This window comes from Triticum urartu, chromosome 2 (genome assembly GCF_003073215.2).
Source record: "Triticum urartu cultivar G1812 chromosome 2, Tu2.1, whole genome shotgun sequence".
Classification (NCBI taxonomy): Eukaryota; Viridiplantae; Streptophyta; class Magnoliopsida; order Poales; family Poaceae; genus Triticum; species Triticum urartu.
This window is the reverse complement of record NC_053023.1, coordinates 193,795,959-193,813,886: the sequence shown is the minus strand read 5'-3', so window position 1 is coordinate 193,813,886 and position 17,928 is coordinate 193,795,959. Positions and strand designations below refer to the sequence as shown.

Here is a 17,928-nt window from a genome sequence, read left to right as displayed (position 1 = left end):
TCATGAACAAGGAAATATAATAATAACCAATTTATCATTGCCTCTAGGGCATATTTCCAACACCGCCCTTAGTTCGTACTCCTAGTACTCATTATCAGGTTCGTTACCTCGACAATAGCCGCAACCATCCTTCTCCGATCCCTTTCTCCTCTCTGCAGCACGCCATGGCCTCCTCGCACTCCAAAGTCCTCTGGGTCACCCTCTCCTCGGAGCAGAAGAAGGAGATGGCCGCCATTACTGCCGGCTAGCAGGCTGGCCAACAAACAGAGGCCGACGATGCCCCAATGGAGGATGAGGCGGCGCCACCCTCCTCGCTGGTGCGTGTGGGCCTCACCGATGGTGAGGCCCGTGTGCACTACACAGACATGCCGCGGGAGGAGGAGGAGGCCAAGTTTCGGCAGGCGCTGGTCGACCAGGCCTACAACCTCCGCCTCCTCGAGGAGCACCACGAGGCGGAGGAGTTGCTCGTCGCCAGCACATCCATCGTGTTGTACATGGAGGTGCCTAAGTAAGAGGTGTTGCTCGAGTCCTACCACTCCGTCCGCGAGATCGGCGGCGACCGTTGGTGGTTCCGCCAACACCAGGCAGAGTTAGAAGCCGCCTACAAGGAGTCTGACGAGGCGGCGGATGAGGTGTAGGGCAAGAGCAACGAGAAGGAGGATATCACCAGCTCCGCCCCGGCCGCGCCCCGCCACCACGGCCACGAAGCCGAAACGTTCACCGACGCCGCTGGTAGCGAGGAAGAGTAGTGCATGGTAGGACACGACCGCTTGGGTACCAAGAAGGCCACTGCTCCTCCCCTCACATTGAAGGCAAGCTTGTGGGCTGAACATCGTCGGTCGATTAGCTGCTTGTTGGCGACGTGGAGGTGGACAGTTTCACTTCCGGGGGCTCCGAAGGCGAAGCTGGAGAGCGTCGAGATGAAATTGGAGAAGGCGAAGCTTCAATTCTCAGGGCTCATGGCCGGACATGGGGAACAGGCACCGACAATCATTTAGTTTAGGTCTAGAGTAGGGTTTACTATGGTTTATATGAACAATGTAATGAATTCGTCCCGTTTATATGAAAAATGTTCAAAATGTAATGAATACCGTTCGATTTATATGAAATCCACCGTGTTTGCACGAATTTCGTCATGTTAGTTCAAACAATGATGAAAATGTATGCTGGCAACGTTAGATAGCCGCCTTCAGCATCAGCATCCGTGGCCTGGTCCCTCCTTGTCAGTGGACGGATGTCGGAGCAAATTTACGGGGAGAGCGTTGGAGATGCCCTTAGCTGGATTTGGGGTCGGCACTGCAAAGCAACGGCGCGACGCTATTCCTGGTGCTCCCCAGTCCACCAGGGTTCAAGTCCTGATGCTTGCATTATTCCTGAATTTATTTCAGGATTTCTGACGATGCATTTTCAGTAGGAGGAGACTATCCCGTCGATGACGAGGCGCCTACGGTGACTTCGTAAAACTGAAGATGATATGCCGTCCCAGTCTCTCGAAGGTGCTCATAGGGATAGGATGTGCATGTGTACATTCATAGAGGTGAGTGTATGTGTATATGTACTAGAGGCTGGGGCGCCACCTGGTGGTGCCTCCTGAGGCGGACATGTCCGCACTCATCTTGTCTTCGCACATTAAATTCCCATACTCGGTCCTCGCTCTCACTCATACATCAATATAGACGTATGCTATAGCATTTAAGATCTCTTCATGTTGTGGATGTAACCATATAAAATATATTCATTACAACAATTCCTTGATGGGTTTGCCAACTGAAGAGGGGAGCGGGAAAATAGCTTAATTTAATATTAACTATTTGTTGGTTTGAAGCCAAACTTTAACCATACAAATGAAGAGAAAAGATGAGAAACATAAGACATTCCAGATTTTATTAGTGAGCATTTTCTGGACATAAAAGCTCAGTCGCTCACATTGATAGCCATCATCTTATCTAGAACAGTCCACAAAAGCATATATTAAGATGCAGTTAGAAGAAAACAATCATAAGTATGTCCAAACCCAAAAAATCAATGGAATATCTTTTAACGAAACTATATCAAGACTATGCCCAATCTCACCTTTTATGGGATTTTATCTAGATTCTTATGGAGGCACTCGGTGTGTAGTACAACCTAATCAACTTTGCCTAACATAAGCCTTGTTTCTTTCTACAACTTGTCGCTGGCCACCAGGTTCATAAAGGAAAATAATAGAAGAAAAGAAATCAGCAGTCAAGTCAACACAGCTTATGAACTGCAACTAATAGGTGTAATCGCAACAAGAATTAAAATGTGATTTATAGTTTTATCAATGTTTTGTGACCGAAAATAACTTTGAGCATTGATTTTACCAACAAAATGTGAGTTATACGCCACAAAGAGTATGCCATTGGATGCATATTTCAATGAACTTTCCAATGATATATTTTTGATGACGTATAACTCATATATTGTTGACCAATAAGTCAAAGTTTCACACAAAAGACACATCAATACAATGTATGCAATCTTCTCAAAATGTACAGACCAGGAAAGACAGAATGGAGTAACAGATATCCACCGCACGTTCTTCAACTAGAAAGAAAAAATTATGAGACTGAAACCACTAACGAGTGCACGCACCTGAGTCCATTGACACAACCTCGCTCTTCTTGGTGGCGGCCTCCTTATAGAATGAGGTGTCTATAATTCTGAAGACAACACTAAAATACATAGAATGAGGTGTCAATAATCGGCGAACTGACACACACACCTCCAAAATGGTATAATCGTCTAAAAGTATGAACTTTCAACTTGTAGAGTTCGTAAAATGTTTCAGCTAGATTTACCTGAATGGGTGAAACATGATTCTTAAACAGGGGCAAAGGGAGATCAATCAGGAGGATACAGGGTTTGAACTGTATCTTGCTGAGTAGTAGTGTCCACTGTATTCGTCCTCCTGATCCTCTTCTTGGTCCAGATCCCGTTGGCAGCGTGAAAGATGCTTTTCATTCTCTACAATGAAAAGGGGAGCAAGGAAATAATAAACTTAAAATAAGCTAGCAGAAGAAGTTTCTGACTTGCATCTAAATGCCTCCCATCCTCCATTCACATGTCTTGTTAAATGTGAATTACTAAAAATCAGAGAATTTTGCCTTGGAACTAAAAGAATAAACAAAATAGGTTTCAATGGAAACAAAAGGACATAGTAATATATATGTGAGTAATGAGGATTCTCGTTTTTATTATTGCGGTATCTCTATGCCAATATCCCTACTAAAGAATAACATATAGGACATTTAGTAGCAGTGCAAAAGTCTGCAACACCAACAATGCATGAAGTGCCTAAACCATAGTTCAAAAAAGCGCTAGGCGTTAATTGTGCGTTTTGCAACCTATGCGCAGTTATGCACAGATTAAGCGTAGTTATGCGCAATGCGTTTTGTCAACGCCTAGAGCCTAGGCGCGCTTAAGCACTCGCTTAGGCGCGCCTTTTTTAACTATGGACTAAACCATCCCCCGCCCCAACAAAAAAAGTTTATCAAGTATTTATGCTTTATCTCTCCACTTCCATTTGCTAATTATAATATAGCCAACAGAAAGTCCAGGATCAGTTTAGCAGCAAGCACAACCCCACGAATTTGAACCCTAACTTGGGTTTCAACACTTTTGGCATGCTTGTCTAAATAAATTGGAATTACATAGGACCAGAAGTATGCAGATTCTTCAGAACTAAAACTGATCCACATTTCCATGTCTAGGAATGCAACAATTCAGTTTAGACATCCAATCGCAGTTAGGTTCAGGTTCATGCTATTTTACATGGCCAGCAACAGCAAATGGAAGGCCTTCGCCTTAGGGAACTACTTGTACGTATGTATGTCCTCTGACTAAACTGAATAAAATCACCACGTCGCTATAATATGGTGTCCCATTCTCATCCTTGTATGACCTTTCTCCTCCCGAAATTAAATATTTCTAAACCAAAACAGAAAGAAATTCGTTTCATTTACTTTTAGCAACATGTAACAAAAATAAATTGATAACATAAAGCCTACTAAATCTTCCTTTGGTGGAATCTGCACTTTCATCTACCCAAAAGGGAACAATTTTGCACAATAAAGCACACATGCGGCAAGGACTAATACACATGAAGTGAGATCTCCCCCCCCCCCTCAAAAAAAGTGAAATGAACCTATCATACATATCTGTCCCTTAGTAGAAGTATCTACTAATGCCAAACAGTACAGTTCTTGGAAAAATGAAGGGAAAAGGGAACAAATTTAGAACTGAAGCATATTTGAAACATATTGATAAGAAATAATTTTTGATTTTTTTTATGACCTGATGCATGTCATGGACTTGTTGGTGGATGGATGACGGCGCAAGGGAAGCTGCTCGCTGTATAAAACACACAATAAGCAAAATCAACCTACACATACTTATACAATAGCAGGGGTAAATCAAAAGGCACAAATTTAAAGGAAAGCTCACAGACACAGTGATGTTAAATAATCAGTCAAAATTCTATTTTTCTACTATGACATTGTGTACTTGCACATTACTCTGTTATGATAGTGTGCATTTTCAGGCCTACAGGAATTTGCAATAAAATTCCTTTGACAAATCATCAACCTGTCAATTGATATATAAAACTACGAATATCAGATACTGTGATGACTATTGGTTAGCAAACATTTTTAATATTGACGGGATACTGGAAGAAGAAAATGCTGACCTGTATAACATTAACAAGTTTGTAGCTGCTCCATGCCTTGTGTGAGTATTTTCTCTGTTCCTAATACCCCTATGGTGAACAACGCCTTGTCCTTGTTGAGCCCAACTGCCAATGACTCAATGTTGTACTACCCCGGCAATCCGATTGATCATCCCACTCTTATCCACAACAAAAGTTGATATCCTGTGGCGCTTGACTACCCTATACGTACACGTTATTAAAGGGGAAAAGGAATCACAATAGATCAATGGTGAAGTGCATCCCATTTGTTCCAATCTTCACCCTGTTCAGCTGATTGCCTGATTTTGAACACCCACAGCTCTTGATCGGCCGAGACAGACACCAAAAACTTCTCGCTAGAATCAACATCCATCGACCATATCTTGATGTGATGGACACCTTACAATTTGAAGGCAGTGTTATGTGTCGAGGTCCCAAACCCAGATAACCTTGTCCTTGGAGCAGGTCACTAGCTTCTTACCCGAATCCAGGAACACAAAATCAATTACCTGCAGCAAGCAATCCCCAAATTAGAGTTATTGGGCCACGGCGATGAATGGGGTCATAAAGAGGCATGAAACCATATCCAAACCTGATCACGGTGGCCACGGGGTCGGAAGAGGCCAGCATGTGCAATGACGTCCAAGAGGTCCTTTTTGTCGGAGGTGAGGATGGCACCGGAGGGAGCGAAGTGTAGGGCGGAAGCAGCAGAGCGGTGGCGGTGGAGTGTCACCTCGCAGGACACGAGGCAGACCCTTGGTTTCGCCGAGATGGACACGGACAAACGAGGCGGGCTGGTGGTGATGGCGGGATCCAGTCCGGACAGCCGCCTAGCCGCCATGCCAACTTCGCTCTGCTCTGCCCGTGACAGCCGCCGTGTCTGCTCCCATGACACGCCGATCTGCCGTTGGCCGCCGCTGCTCCTCCACTGCCGGTCTAACAGATAAATTAGTGAGTTTATAATAGAACATATTGGTAGAAGTTTATACAAAAATTTAATCAACAACCATGTACACGGCAGACCCTATCACCATATCAACAAGTTCAATTCTGTGTAAATTAATAACAAAGTTGACCTAACCAACCTTTATACGCATGCTCTGTTTACTCTCTGCAATGTATTTCAACTACTCCCTCCGTCCCAAAATAAGTGTCGTGGCTTTAGTTTAAATTTTAATAAATTTGAACTAAAGACACGACACTTATTTTAGGACAGAGGGAGCATTACTTAAGGTAACCAGTACCCAAGCAAGATCTAAATCAACATAGCAGAAGCCATGCTAGTTGCCACATTACCAATTTTAGAAAAATAAAACAATCACATCCTCTCTACTTTCCTAATAGAAGTAGGCACATCACACACTAACTTCGATGGCGTATGGGTATTCGACCTTTGAAACAGAACATAAGATGACACACACGAGCAATCTTGATCAAGTTGATGGTTATATAATCTTAGCTAAGGTAAAATCAGGGCTGTAGAAAAATCATATGATCTTTCTTTGATGGGTGATTGATAAATAGTAGACATTGACATCCACACACCCGAAAGTGCAAGGCATTATAAGAAGGCAAGACTGCACTTAATTACATGCATAACACGAGACACAAAATGATGCTACAAATAGGGGATATGCAAATGTCAATGATCTGAACATAAGCTCTAAGTAAATAAAGGAACAATAATTCTTGTTTTGCCTCCAGCTCCTTAGACCAATACTCAGTTTTATGTGAGTACAATTTGTTAACACGTGAGAATCATTTGACCAAAATGTTGACTACATAAATAAAATTAAACAAGAGCAGTGAGTTTTCCATGATGGCATCAGTAGTGCACACTCGATGTTCTCATTTTCTTTAAATTCTGGTTGTTGGCGAACTGGAGGTGAGCATGCTTGGATGTTGCTGAACTTTCATCAAACACCTTCTAGGCATAGACAAAAAAGAATTTGTGCAAATAAATAGAGGAGCTGAAGAGAGAGGGTAGGAGGCAAGGGGGGAGAGATTAGACTGTACGACAGGTAGGGTGCGGCACCGCACCTTGGGGTCCGCAGCTGCCCTCTGAGAGAGAGAGAGAGAGAGAGAGAGAGAGAGATCATGGATTGGATCGGGGACTCACCGACGACGGCGCCGGCGCGGTGGACCATCGTTGCGGCTTGAGCTCCTCCCGGGGTCGCTGCTGCACGCGTGGAGATGCGCCGTGGAATAAGCCACCACTCCCTTTGCTGCTAGGGCTCGGTGGTGGTGGCTAGCACCACATCGGCGGAGGCTCGCGTTTTCCTTTCTTTTTATTATTCACCTCCAAGGTTATAATTCATTCACCTTACCAATGTTTTGTTAGTATCTGTTCGAAAAATGAGTGATAAGCATTTCTTTGCCTCTAATTTATGAGCTCATATATTAGTTGATCTTTGACCAAATATCTATGAAACATTCAGATGGGTTTCCCTGAATTATAAATCATTGCTCCTATGACATAAGCACGAACACCTGACGGGCGCTAACTCATGCACACAATAAAACCAACCAAACGAACAAGAACAAGAAGCCACAACCATAGATGTTCGCATCAGGAGACATACCTTAACGCGATTGTAACGTCAGGCCTCAACAAAAGAAGATGACCAGGAAGAACCTATCCAGCAACGATGAACAACTGTGTGCTTACTTCACACCCACCTGCAAGAACAGGTCACATTATGTCAGAAGGAAGAGGAACAACAAGAAGGGCGTTCAGTAGAAAGAATTTCATTGCAGCGACAATTACCTTCATTGGCACCATGAAACCGAGAGCAGACAATCACCTCCATTGGCGGTGAAAGCTCGGCGGTGCCAGGTAGGTAAGCGCCCCTTTCACTTTCTTGTCTGTACTACATGATGTTAGTTCGTTAGATTCAGAGTACAACAATATGAAGCATTGGTACGTGCAAGTTCATAGTAGTACTGTTGTGGTTTAATAAGAAGGAATGAGGTAAAACTGAAAAATACTTAGTATCTTGTATGAACTGCACGAAACACAGGATTCACTACTGATGCAAATAAAAGAAGCTCCAACACTATAAATGCAACTAAGCTCAATACAAATAAATAGGAGTATCTATATTTGTACACGCCAGGACAAAGATTTGCACCCAGAAAAACTGATACACACTGCTAACTACCACAGAAGCTGCAATTATTTTCAACTTTAGATGGTTAAAGTTTCCAAAGTCTACAGGATACTATTTATATAAGATACAACATCCTGCTTAGGTGCATTAATCACCGAATAATGGAGAGAGAGAGAGAGGATGGGTTGGATTGAACTCACCAGCAAGCTGAACTCGGCCGACCACCGCCGGCGATGTAGCCACACGACAAGGAGTTGCTGATTGATCTGTATGTGTCCACCTTGCTTCACTTCCCATTGCACGGCTGAAGCTTGTGCCGCCGCTAGAACCAAGCCGGTCAGACCCAAGGGGAGGGCGACTCGATGGGTCGATGAGGGATGTAGAGCACGCCGTCGACGGTGGTGGTGATTGAGGGTACCGTCCCCATCCACGTGGTGGCGAAGAGGAGATGAAAGGAGAGGGCAGCAGTGGAGCTCGAAGTGTGAGGTAATGAAGGACCACGAGGAAGGCCGGCGTCATGAAGACATGGGCGGCCGATCTGGCTAGAGCTAATGTCTCTCCTTCCCAATCCCTGCCCTGCACGGCCTCACCCAGATGGCCGGCTTTGTGGGCCTGGGCGCAGCACTCAGGCGCGAGGTCCTTCACAGCTGGCTGTAGAGCTCGAGGTCGCGTGGTGTATGGGAGAGGTCAGAGGTGAAAGAAAGAGAAGAGGTCGCGTGCGTGGAGAAGAAACAGAATAGGAAAGTTTTACCAACGCAAGTACTATCTCGGAACGGTAGATACCCTTTCTCTTGCTTCTTTCTTTTCTTTTTAATCTTGCCACAGTAAGAATCGCCAGGTGGATAGACTCAGATAGCATCCTTAATGCACACCTTATTGTTTTGGATATGTAGTGTAGTGCAATGTGTGTACACATTTTTTTCAGAATTTTAAAAATTGAAAAGTTTATTTTTATTCCAAAAGCCGAGCCCCAACAGCAATTTCCACAACCCCACTCAACCATTCTATATGAACATTCGCGGTACCTAGTGGGTGTAGGTAGAACTGTAGCGGCCTTGCGCTGCACGCACAATTCATGTTCGCTTAGCTCAAGGAATCACGAAACACGAATATAGAGACACTACATATCAATAACAGGGCCGGAAATCAGGATATGCAGATCCAATTCAATGTAACTACCCAAGTCACTTTTATTTCAGACGACTAATCCAATAGAATCCCTCACTTTCTGGAACACTGCAATAGCCGATAGAGTACAGACAGTTTTCTAAATTAACCACAGTGCGACCGAACCGATACAAGCTTCCGACTCATGGATGATAAATAGTCATACCCTATTTACACTGACAACAAACATAATGTCTAAATCAAAGATGAACAAACACCAAACAATTACTCGAGAATATCCCCAGGTAGGTCACAGACCTAAAATCAGCCGATAATCACACTAAACAAGCCATTCTAACCTCTACCCACCTCAGACCATATCCCATCTCGCACCCCAAGGATGCATGGGTGGGTATCTGCTGCAAAATCACCAGAGATTATGTGGACATGGATTCCTGCTGACCACCGGATAATCTGGCAAGGCTGCCATTACTCTCAGCTAAAGGCGAGGAATGAGCTTGTGCATCTTTAACTCCAGAGTCATTGCCTGGAGCACCTAGCTCGTCTCCTGAGCTGAGTTCCTCCGACTGGTCGTCGGACGGGGTTGTATATATCAAGTTTAGCAGAGAGTCGCCACAGCCACCCAACTCAATGGAGGGGCAACTTATGCTGCCATCCTCATGGGCTGACTCTTGCTGCAACAGTCGTTGTGTAAATTTATCTTCAGGGGTGCTGCCTGACATATTCCCTTCACGTATCTTCTGACAGCAACTTAGGCACAGCTTAAAGGGGCATCTTGGGCAACTTCTCAAGACTTGGTGCGCGGACAGCTTACAGTTATTACTATTACACAAAAAAAATCTCGGATCAGATGAGAAAATGCATATAATAACAGCAAATATTAAGAAACAAACTAAAAAGCTGCATAGTGCTCCATACAAAATAGGCATAGTGGAATACATAGAAACAAGCCAAAAGTACAAAATACAAAACAACAAAGATTTCTCTTAAAGATCCTTGAATGTGAAAGAAAAGCAGGGGAGCACACCATAACTTATGAAACAGTTCAAAAAGGTAAGCCATCAGAACAACGTAATGGACTGCAGCAAAAAAAAAAATCTGTAGGTAATATTATTCATCTCAATCCTTAGATTTTATTAAATATTACCATGATCATTGCATACACTAAAAATATCTTTTTTTCATAAGTACAAGAGGTACTTTGATTTGTTGAGAAAATAAAGGTTCTCTCTTTAAGATGCTTCAACGTGAAAGACCATGGAGGGGGGGGGGGGGGGGTTATCTAGAACATTCCACAAAATTGAAGGCGAACAGGACAATCTATTAGCCATACACAAGCTAAGCTATGTGTTGCTACTTTTTCCAATAGCATACGTATTCATGCTTAAGACAGCAAATATTGTCCTTTAGGCCAATTATTATTCATATCAGCCCTTACATTTTACTCCCTCCGATCCATATTACCTGTCACTCAAACAGATGTATCTAGACGTATTTCAGTGCTAGATACATCCGCTTGAGCAACAAGTAATATGGATCGAAAGGAGTATTAGATATAATCATTGCATACACTACAAGGAGGATTTTTTTCATGCTTACGACGTTATTTGGTCCACCTGCCAGCATTATTTATAAGACGGTAAGGCAGCCTAAGGCTAGCACCAACCACCCTGACGCCTAAGCGACGCCTAAGGCAAACACCTAAGCGCCTAAAGTGGACATGATTGTAAGGCGCTGCCAGGGCGCCTTGCTGCTAAGCATCCAAAGCGGGACGCCTTATAAACAATGCCTGCCAGGCCTAAACTTTTTATAAAAGAAAGACAGCACTTGGGTAGAGAGAGGCCAGGAAGGAAGAGGTGTGCCGCAAACTGACATTCACCACCAACTTACATGAATAGGTAAAAATTACAACAACAAAAACACAATTTAGTACTGCCTCCTTTGGTTTACAGGAATTTTGTATGAATTTTAAAGGATAGGAATTTTCTAGGAAAAATCCTTTGGGGCCCTTTGGTTTGTAGGAATGCATTCCTATTCCTATGTAGGATAGGAACCAATCCTTCACATTTCAAAGGCAGAAAACATTAGGCCTCTTTTGGTTCATAGGATAGAAATATCACAGGAATAGGAAACTTGTAGGAAATGAGATGTCATGCATCTCAAATCCTATGAATAGGTATAGGAAAAGGGATGTCCTTTGGTTCACATCATAGGATTTTTTCCATTGAGTCTAGGCTAATGTTTATTTCCCTTTGGAGCATGGAGAACAGGGATAATTCCTTTATAGAAATAGGATTTTATTCATACAAATCAAATGGCTCTAAAGGAAAATTTTCTATAAAAATCCTATCCTATAAATTCCTACAAGTCGAAGGAGGCCTTAGCCTAGACCTAATGGAAAAAAAGTTTGTATCCTATGTATCAAATGAAATCTCTTTCCCTATAGGAATTGAGATACATGCCATTTCAATTCTATGATTTTCCTATTCCCATGATATACCTATCCTATGAAACCAAGGAGGCCTAAGGCTATAGAGAACATACAGATGACCAAACAAGCATGTAACTGTTCATATATTTCAAGAGCAAAGTATTAAATGCATATAAATGATAATTGTAAGCTGAGGACGGAATTTGTTCAGAGTGGCATTCAAACTACTAGCTCATATGTAAGAGCTTACCAGTACAGTGACCCGCTCTGGTCGTCTTCAGCTACCTGGACACGGATATTGGATAACTTTGTTCCTAATTAAAAGTAGGACAATTCTTTAGTAATGAACATGCAATACTTGCTAAGAAAGAATTGCACTACTAACAAACCTTGTATTTTAGCTTCTATTTCCAATTCATCAAGCTGTTCCTGGTCAAGTTTCAACGGTAAAAGCTTGTAAAATTGGTGATTGCAGATTTTGATCCTGATTAGTTTCCCTTGACCAGCTGGTGATTCCTGAAGATTCAAAGCATAAACATGAAATTAAAGTATTAAACAAATAACAAGTGGATATCACTACATTAGTCACCATGCAGTTATATAGTAAAAAACCAACCTTCCGCATACCTCCCTTGGTCTGACCAAGGGTGCACTTTTTGCAATCACAGCAGCCACGGCAAACCGGGCATTTTATCTTTATATCATTCCTGGACATCCCAGAATACCTACAGTGTACACATGAGCACATGAGCAACTGAATCAAACTAGTTCAAACCATGCATTCAGATTCAACGCAGCCTAGCACAACACTGGTTGTCAGTCAATCTAGAACTTTTAGCAAGTAAGCAGCTTTATTAAGAGAAATTCTCTATCATTCCATCATCAAACAGAATAACACTTAATTCTTAAACATATCCATAAAATAAATGCTGCATTGATCTGGAAATGCAATTGATCAAACATAAAGAAATGTTCTGAGCATATATACAATCCATAGACTGAGATCGAGTAAGGGCCAAGTGGAAGTCCTGACTCCTAAGGTCAGAAAACAAGCATGTGTGCCACCTTACTGGAGCGCTATAAAACTCAGCGGTGATTTCAGCTCATTGGATTTGTCGACCACAAAAAGTAAATAGCTTTTTGCCCAGATAACCAACTTTGCAAATAAAATAAGAGAAATAAAGCTACTAGTAATAATAATGATGATGCATCTTGACTCCTAGAAATACAAAATGGTAGGAACAAACTGCAAAACTCTTTACAGGGGGTACCATACTCGCCCTCTAAAAGTACAATGGACTATCTAAAACTACAACTATTTATCCATATTTTTTTCAAAAAGAAAATTAGGTCATAAAGGGCAAATGAGAAATTCCACTTAAATCCTCACAGTACTATCACAAATGTGAGAACTAAGAAACGAAAGCTCCAAGCTATATCAACAATATGTTGGATTTGGGAAAATAAAAGCATATTTCATTTTATTGCTGTTGACACTACTAATCAAATATCCAAATGATACATTAATCAGCTGGAGCCCAAACAGTATCTGATATTTCATAGAACAAAACCAAATATGAGCGTTTTTTATCATGCAGATCGTATCACAAATAGACTACAGTGCATTACTGTAATTCAGGATTTGAGTAAAAATGGGAGGTTACTCAACCAAATGTTTGCAACAACTTTTCCTCGGTTATCATTTATCAAACGGTATTAGCATGCAAAACCTACGGCAGAAAATAATTCATAACCTCAAGCAAATTTATGTTCCTCTCAATCCCAACTCTTCTGCATCCAATAAATCACCACATATGATGCAAACCTAAACCTCGACCAGTCATTCTTCTACTCCCTCCTTCCCATAATATAAGATGTTATTACAACCAATATGTGAGTATATCGGCTGTAATAACATCTTATATTATGTGATAGATGGAGTAGTTACAAATCAGGATAGCCAAGTTATCATAGTTGAAAGCATGCATATAAAGTCATTAATTCAGCAAGGCAACTAAGCAGGCAAATAAAAACACTGACAAAGGATGAAAACCTAACCATTTATTGATGCAGCTGTTGCAGAAGTACTTGTTTTCACAGTTCTTGCACTTGACAACACGTGCAACCTTCTTCAACCCACAACGGTGGCATGACATCTGTGCTGCCTTTGCTTTACTCATTGCATGAGGAACGACCTAGATCCACACAAAAATCAGCAATAAGAACAGGTTCAGCACAAAATTACACAATGCAAATCAAACTATCAGTCAAGAATATTGAATGATTAGCTAGGTGACCTTCACAGGGCCAACAGGCACTGGCTCAGCATTCTTGGAACGGTAGCACCGCCGAAGTGGTGCGGGAATATCCACTCCAACCTTTGTTGTCACAGGAGAGCCTACCGCCCCACTGCTCCCCGGTGAGATTGTCATCAATCCATTCGGGAGATCCCTTGTGGCCTTTGGTGATTCTGGCGCCAGATTTAAGCGCCTTCTTCCCTTTCTCTTGTTCTTCTTTTGCCGTTGGAGGGCCACGGCAAGGACCTCCCCATCGGCTGGTGGTTTCTTGCCCTTGCTAGCCTTGGCATAGTGGTACTCGCAAAAGCTGACAGTGGGGAGTGCACGAGCTGAGCAGCGCCACTTCTTACCATCACTTCTGCGGCACCGGAGGTTGTCCGGCAGTGGCGGTGGAGAGTCACCACGTTCTCCTGCTTTGCGACGTCGGCGCCGACGTGGAGGCAGAGGGGTCTCCTCTTCCTCGTCATCCTCAGTAGGCGGGTCGGGTTTGACCACTCGCTTGCGGCGGCGGCTGCGGGCTGGAGGGGAGGGAGGAGGAGATTCCTCCCGAGCATCACGCTCGGCGTCAGTACCCTCACCTTCGGCTTCAGAATCCGCATCTACTTTCTCGCCACCAACCTCAGCGGCGTTGTCGCCGTCTGTGCCGGCGGCTTCTTCTTCATCCTCGCCACCAGACCCAGCAGCTTCCTCTCCACTCTCGCCGTCGGCCCGAGCGGCTTGCTTGTCATTCTCGCCGTCGGTTTCCTCTGCTTCCGCTTCTGGATCGGCTTCCCCGGCATCCGCCTCGCGCTCAGAGTCGCTCTCGGCGGCTTCCGCTTCGACCTTGGCCTCCGCCGCCTCGACTTTGGTCTCCGCATCTGCACCATTGGCTTCAGGTTCGGCGACCGTCTCCTCGGCCTTGGTCTCGGCGGCTTCCTCTTGATGCTCCGCATCCATCTCCTCGGCCTTGGTCTCGGCGGCTTCCTCCTTGGAGTCCTCGCCGTCCGTATCCTCAGCTCCGCTCTCAGCGGACTCCTCCTTGGAGTTGTCGTCGTCGGCCTCGTCTTCGGACATGGCGTCGACCGCGGTCTCCACGGTTTCGTCTACGGGCTCGGCGTCGGGTTTGCCCCCGGCCCCTCCCTTAGAGCGGCGCGGAGGCATGGCGGCGGCGCGGGGCTAGGGTTCCGGCGAGGGATTTGGAGGGGATTGGGGAGATCGGAGTGGGCGCAGTGCGGGTTACTGGTTCTGCGAGGGGGCTCCGAGATAGAGGGGTGGGGTTAAGGGGGTGTCAATGTGGGGCCCACCCTCCGAGAGCGTCACAGAGGGTCGTCTCGCCAGGCGGGCAGGATCGTCCGCGTCGGATACGAAAGCTTTAATTGGAAGGTTATTAGTACTCCTCCATCCAAAAAAGAAATAAAATAAAGATAGTAATGTCAAAATGGAGACAACGAAGGCGTCTGGACCGTTCGATGGTCATTGCACGGCTGAGATCGTGCTGCGTGCATTTATTGTAGGGTATTTTTGGGGTGAGCTGCATCTCGTCTGGATCGCGTTGGCGGTTCATTGAACGTTGGTGGACAGTAAAGACCTTTCTCTTATGGAACATGGGCCCTGTTCAGAAGGCTTCAGCTCATTCCCTGCTGCATGCGAGGCCCAGTCCAGGCAAACTACAGCAAATTACATCACCTTTCCGCCACACTACGAATTTGAATGTACCCCTCCGTGCTTCTTCCCCAATGGCTTCTTCCCCGAGATTAAAGCGCTATCGGCGACGGTTGGTGAGTTCATCTATGCTGAGCCCAAATCCCAAGATTTTGAGGGTAACTTTGCCCGTGTGAGGGTGAAGATTGATGTCACAAAACCACTAAAGAATACAGTCTCACTAGTTATCAAGAAGAAGGATGTGATGCAACGGGTGATCTTTCGTGTAAAATTCGAGAGGCTCCCTGATTGGTGTGCGGTATGTGGCTACTTGGGGCATCTGTTTAAGGAATGTGGCGATGGTGTTTGGGCACCTAAAGCCCTGGTTTTTAAGGACCTGAAAGCAAGCTGGTTTAGGGGTCCGGGCCGTGGCCCTGGTGAAGGACGAGGTAACACTAACAGAGGTGGCAGAGGTCGTGGGCGGTCCGGCGGTGGCCGGGGTCGTGGTGCTGCAAATGATAACCACGCAGAGGAGTTCATGGTGTTAGATGATCGCCAAGCTGATGTCACTATGGAGGACGCTGATCAGAGCAGGAAGAGGGGGATGTTAGGCGCTCTTCAGGGGAGCAAACCCATCGAGCCCCCACCATCAAGCCAGGGTAGCAAAACTCCTCTCTTGCCACCAGTGAAAGCTCCAGAGAGCCCCTCTTCGAAGCAAGAACCAAAGAGAAACAAGCCAAGTTCAAGTGATCCTACCAACACAAAAAGCACAGCTCCAAACAAAACTTCTGATGCGCGTTTGGCGGGCCTCCCCGTGGGGTCACGCCTAGCGCAATGAGTTGCCTGGTGTGGAACTGCCGCGGGGCTGGCAAACCCGCTACAATTTGAGAGCTTCGAGATCTCTCGAGGCAACATGCCCCCTCTATTGTATGCATCTTAGAAACCCAAATAGAGGGCTCACGTGTTGAGAGTATGCTAGGATCTTTGGGCTTTGAAAAGAGTTTTGTTGTAAGCAATAGAGGTAGAAGTGGTGGTCTTGGTATCTTCTGGAATGAAGCAATAAAGTTGGAAATTATTGGTTATTCAGAGTATCATATTGATGTACTTGTGAAAGAACTAGTCCCGGTGCAAACTAGGATCACTTTTGTCTATGGAGAAGCACAAACGCAAGAAAGATATAAAACATGGGATATGATGCGTGGCATTGCTAATACCAGCAATCACCCTTGGGTTATAGTTGGTGACTTCAACGAAGTGCTACATGGCCACGAGCACAATGGAATGTGCGCGAGAAGCCAAGCACAGATGGATCTGTTCCGAGATGTATTGGATACCGAAGGAAATATGCCCTAGAGGCAATAATAAAGTTATTATTTATTTCCTTATTTCATGATAAATGTTTATTATTCATGCTAGAATTGTATTAACCGGAAACATGATACATGTGTGAATACATAGACAAACAGAGTGTCACTAGTATGCCTCTACTTGACTAGCTCGTTGATCAAAGATGGTTATGTTTCCTAGCCATAGACATGAGTTATCATTTGATTAACGGGATCACATCATTAGGAGAATGATGTGATTGACTTGACCCATTCCGTTAGCTTAGCACTCGATCGTTTAGTATGTTGCTATTGCTTTCTTCATGACTTATACATGTTCCTATGACCATGAGATTATGCAACTCCCGTTTACCGGAGGAACACTTTGTGTGCTACTGTAGGACCTAGAAGTAGATGTGTCTAGAGGGGGGTGATTAGACACTTTGTGCTAAAGTTGCAATTTTTACGCTTTTTCGGTTTAAGTGGAGTTTAGGCACAATTTCAACACACACAATACATATCAAGCAAGCAAGCAAAGAGTATATGAGCAGCGGAATGTAAAGCATGCAACTTGCAAGAATGTAAAGGGAAGGGTCTGGAGATTTCAAACGCAATTGGAGACACGGATGTTTTTCCCGTGGTTCGGATAGGTGGTGCTATCCTACATCCACGTTGATGGAGACTTCAACCCACGAACCCACGAAGGGTAACGGTTGCGCGAGTCCACACGGCTCCACCCACAGGACGGTTGCGCGAGTCCACGGAGGGCTCCACACGAAGGGTCCACGAATAAGCAACCACCCACAAAGGGTCCACGAAGAAGCAACCTTGTCTATCCCACCATGGCCATCGCCCACGAAGGACTTGCCTCACTAGCAGTAGATATTCACAAAGAAGGCTGTCTCCTTGCCCTTACAAACTCCTTGGTTCAACTCCACAATCTTGTCGGAGGCTCCCAAGTGAGAAGTAACAAATGGTGTGTAGGTAATGAACTCCTTGCTCTTGTGCTTCAAATGATAGTCTCCCCAACACTCAACTCTCTCTCATAGGATTTGGATTTTGTGGAAAGAAGATTTGAGTGGAAAGCAACTTGGGGAAGGCTAGAGATCAAGATTCATATGGTAGGAATGGAATATCTTGGTCTCAACACATGAGTAGGTGGTTCTCTCTCAGAACATATGAGTTGGAATTGTCTATGTGTTCTGATGGCTCTCCTCACGAATGAAGAGGAGGTGGAGGGGTATATATAGCCTCCACACAAAATCCAACCGTTACACACAGTTTTCCAATCTCGGTGGGACCGAAT

At 44.4% G+C, this 17,928-nt stretch overlaps 1 protein-coding gene and 1 long non-coding RNA gene across 6 annotated transcripts; both read right to left on the bottom strand.

Moving 5' to 3' along the window:
* Positions 1–1,706: 1,706 nt before the first annotated feature.
* LOC125536712 lies at positions 1,707–7,049 on the bottom strand. 5 transcript variants are annotated; one of them, XR_007295201.1, is made up of 9 exons: positions 6,831–7,045; positions 5,304–5,647; positions 4,712–5,220; positions 4,474–4,608; positions 4,318–4,374; positions 2,823–2,988; positions 2,617–2,696; positions 2,074–2,176; positions 1,707–1,946 (listed from the first exon to the last, which is right to left on the bottom strand). It is a non-coding gene; the product is annotated as an uncharacterized LOC125536712 (long non-coding RNA). The 5 variants fall into 5 exon arrangements; XR_007295204.1 differs by having other exon boundaries at positions 4,539–4,608; positions 6,831–7,044; XR_007295202.1 differs by having other exon boundaries at positions 4,318–4,608; positions 5,304–5,639; positions 6,831–7,049.
* A 1,937-nt stretch (positions 7,050–8,986) lies between these two features.
* Positions 8,987–14,925, bottom strand: LOC125536711 (lysine-specific demethylase JMJ25-like). The gene is made up of 6 exons (XM_048699953.1): positions 13,678–14,925; positions 13,439–13,575; positions 11,997–12,105; positions 11,770–11,896; positions 11,631–11,694; positions 8,987–9,771 (listed from the first exon to the last, which is right to left on the bottom strand). The coding sequence occupies exons 1-6, from the start codon at positions 14,815–14,817 to the stop codon at positions 9,366–9,368; spliced, it is 1,983 nt and encodes a 660-aa protein (XP_048555910.1). The 5' UTR covers positions 14,818–14,925; the 3' UTR covers positions 8,987–9,365.
* Between the last annotated feature and the right edge of the window lie 3,003 nt (positions 14,926–17,928).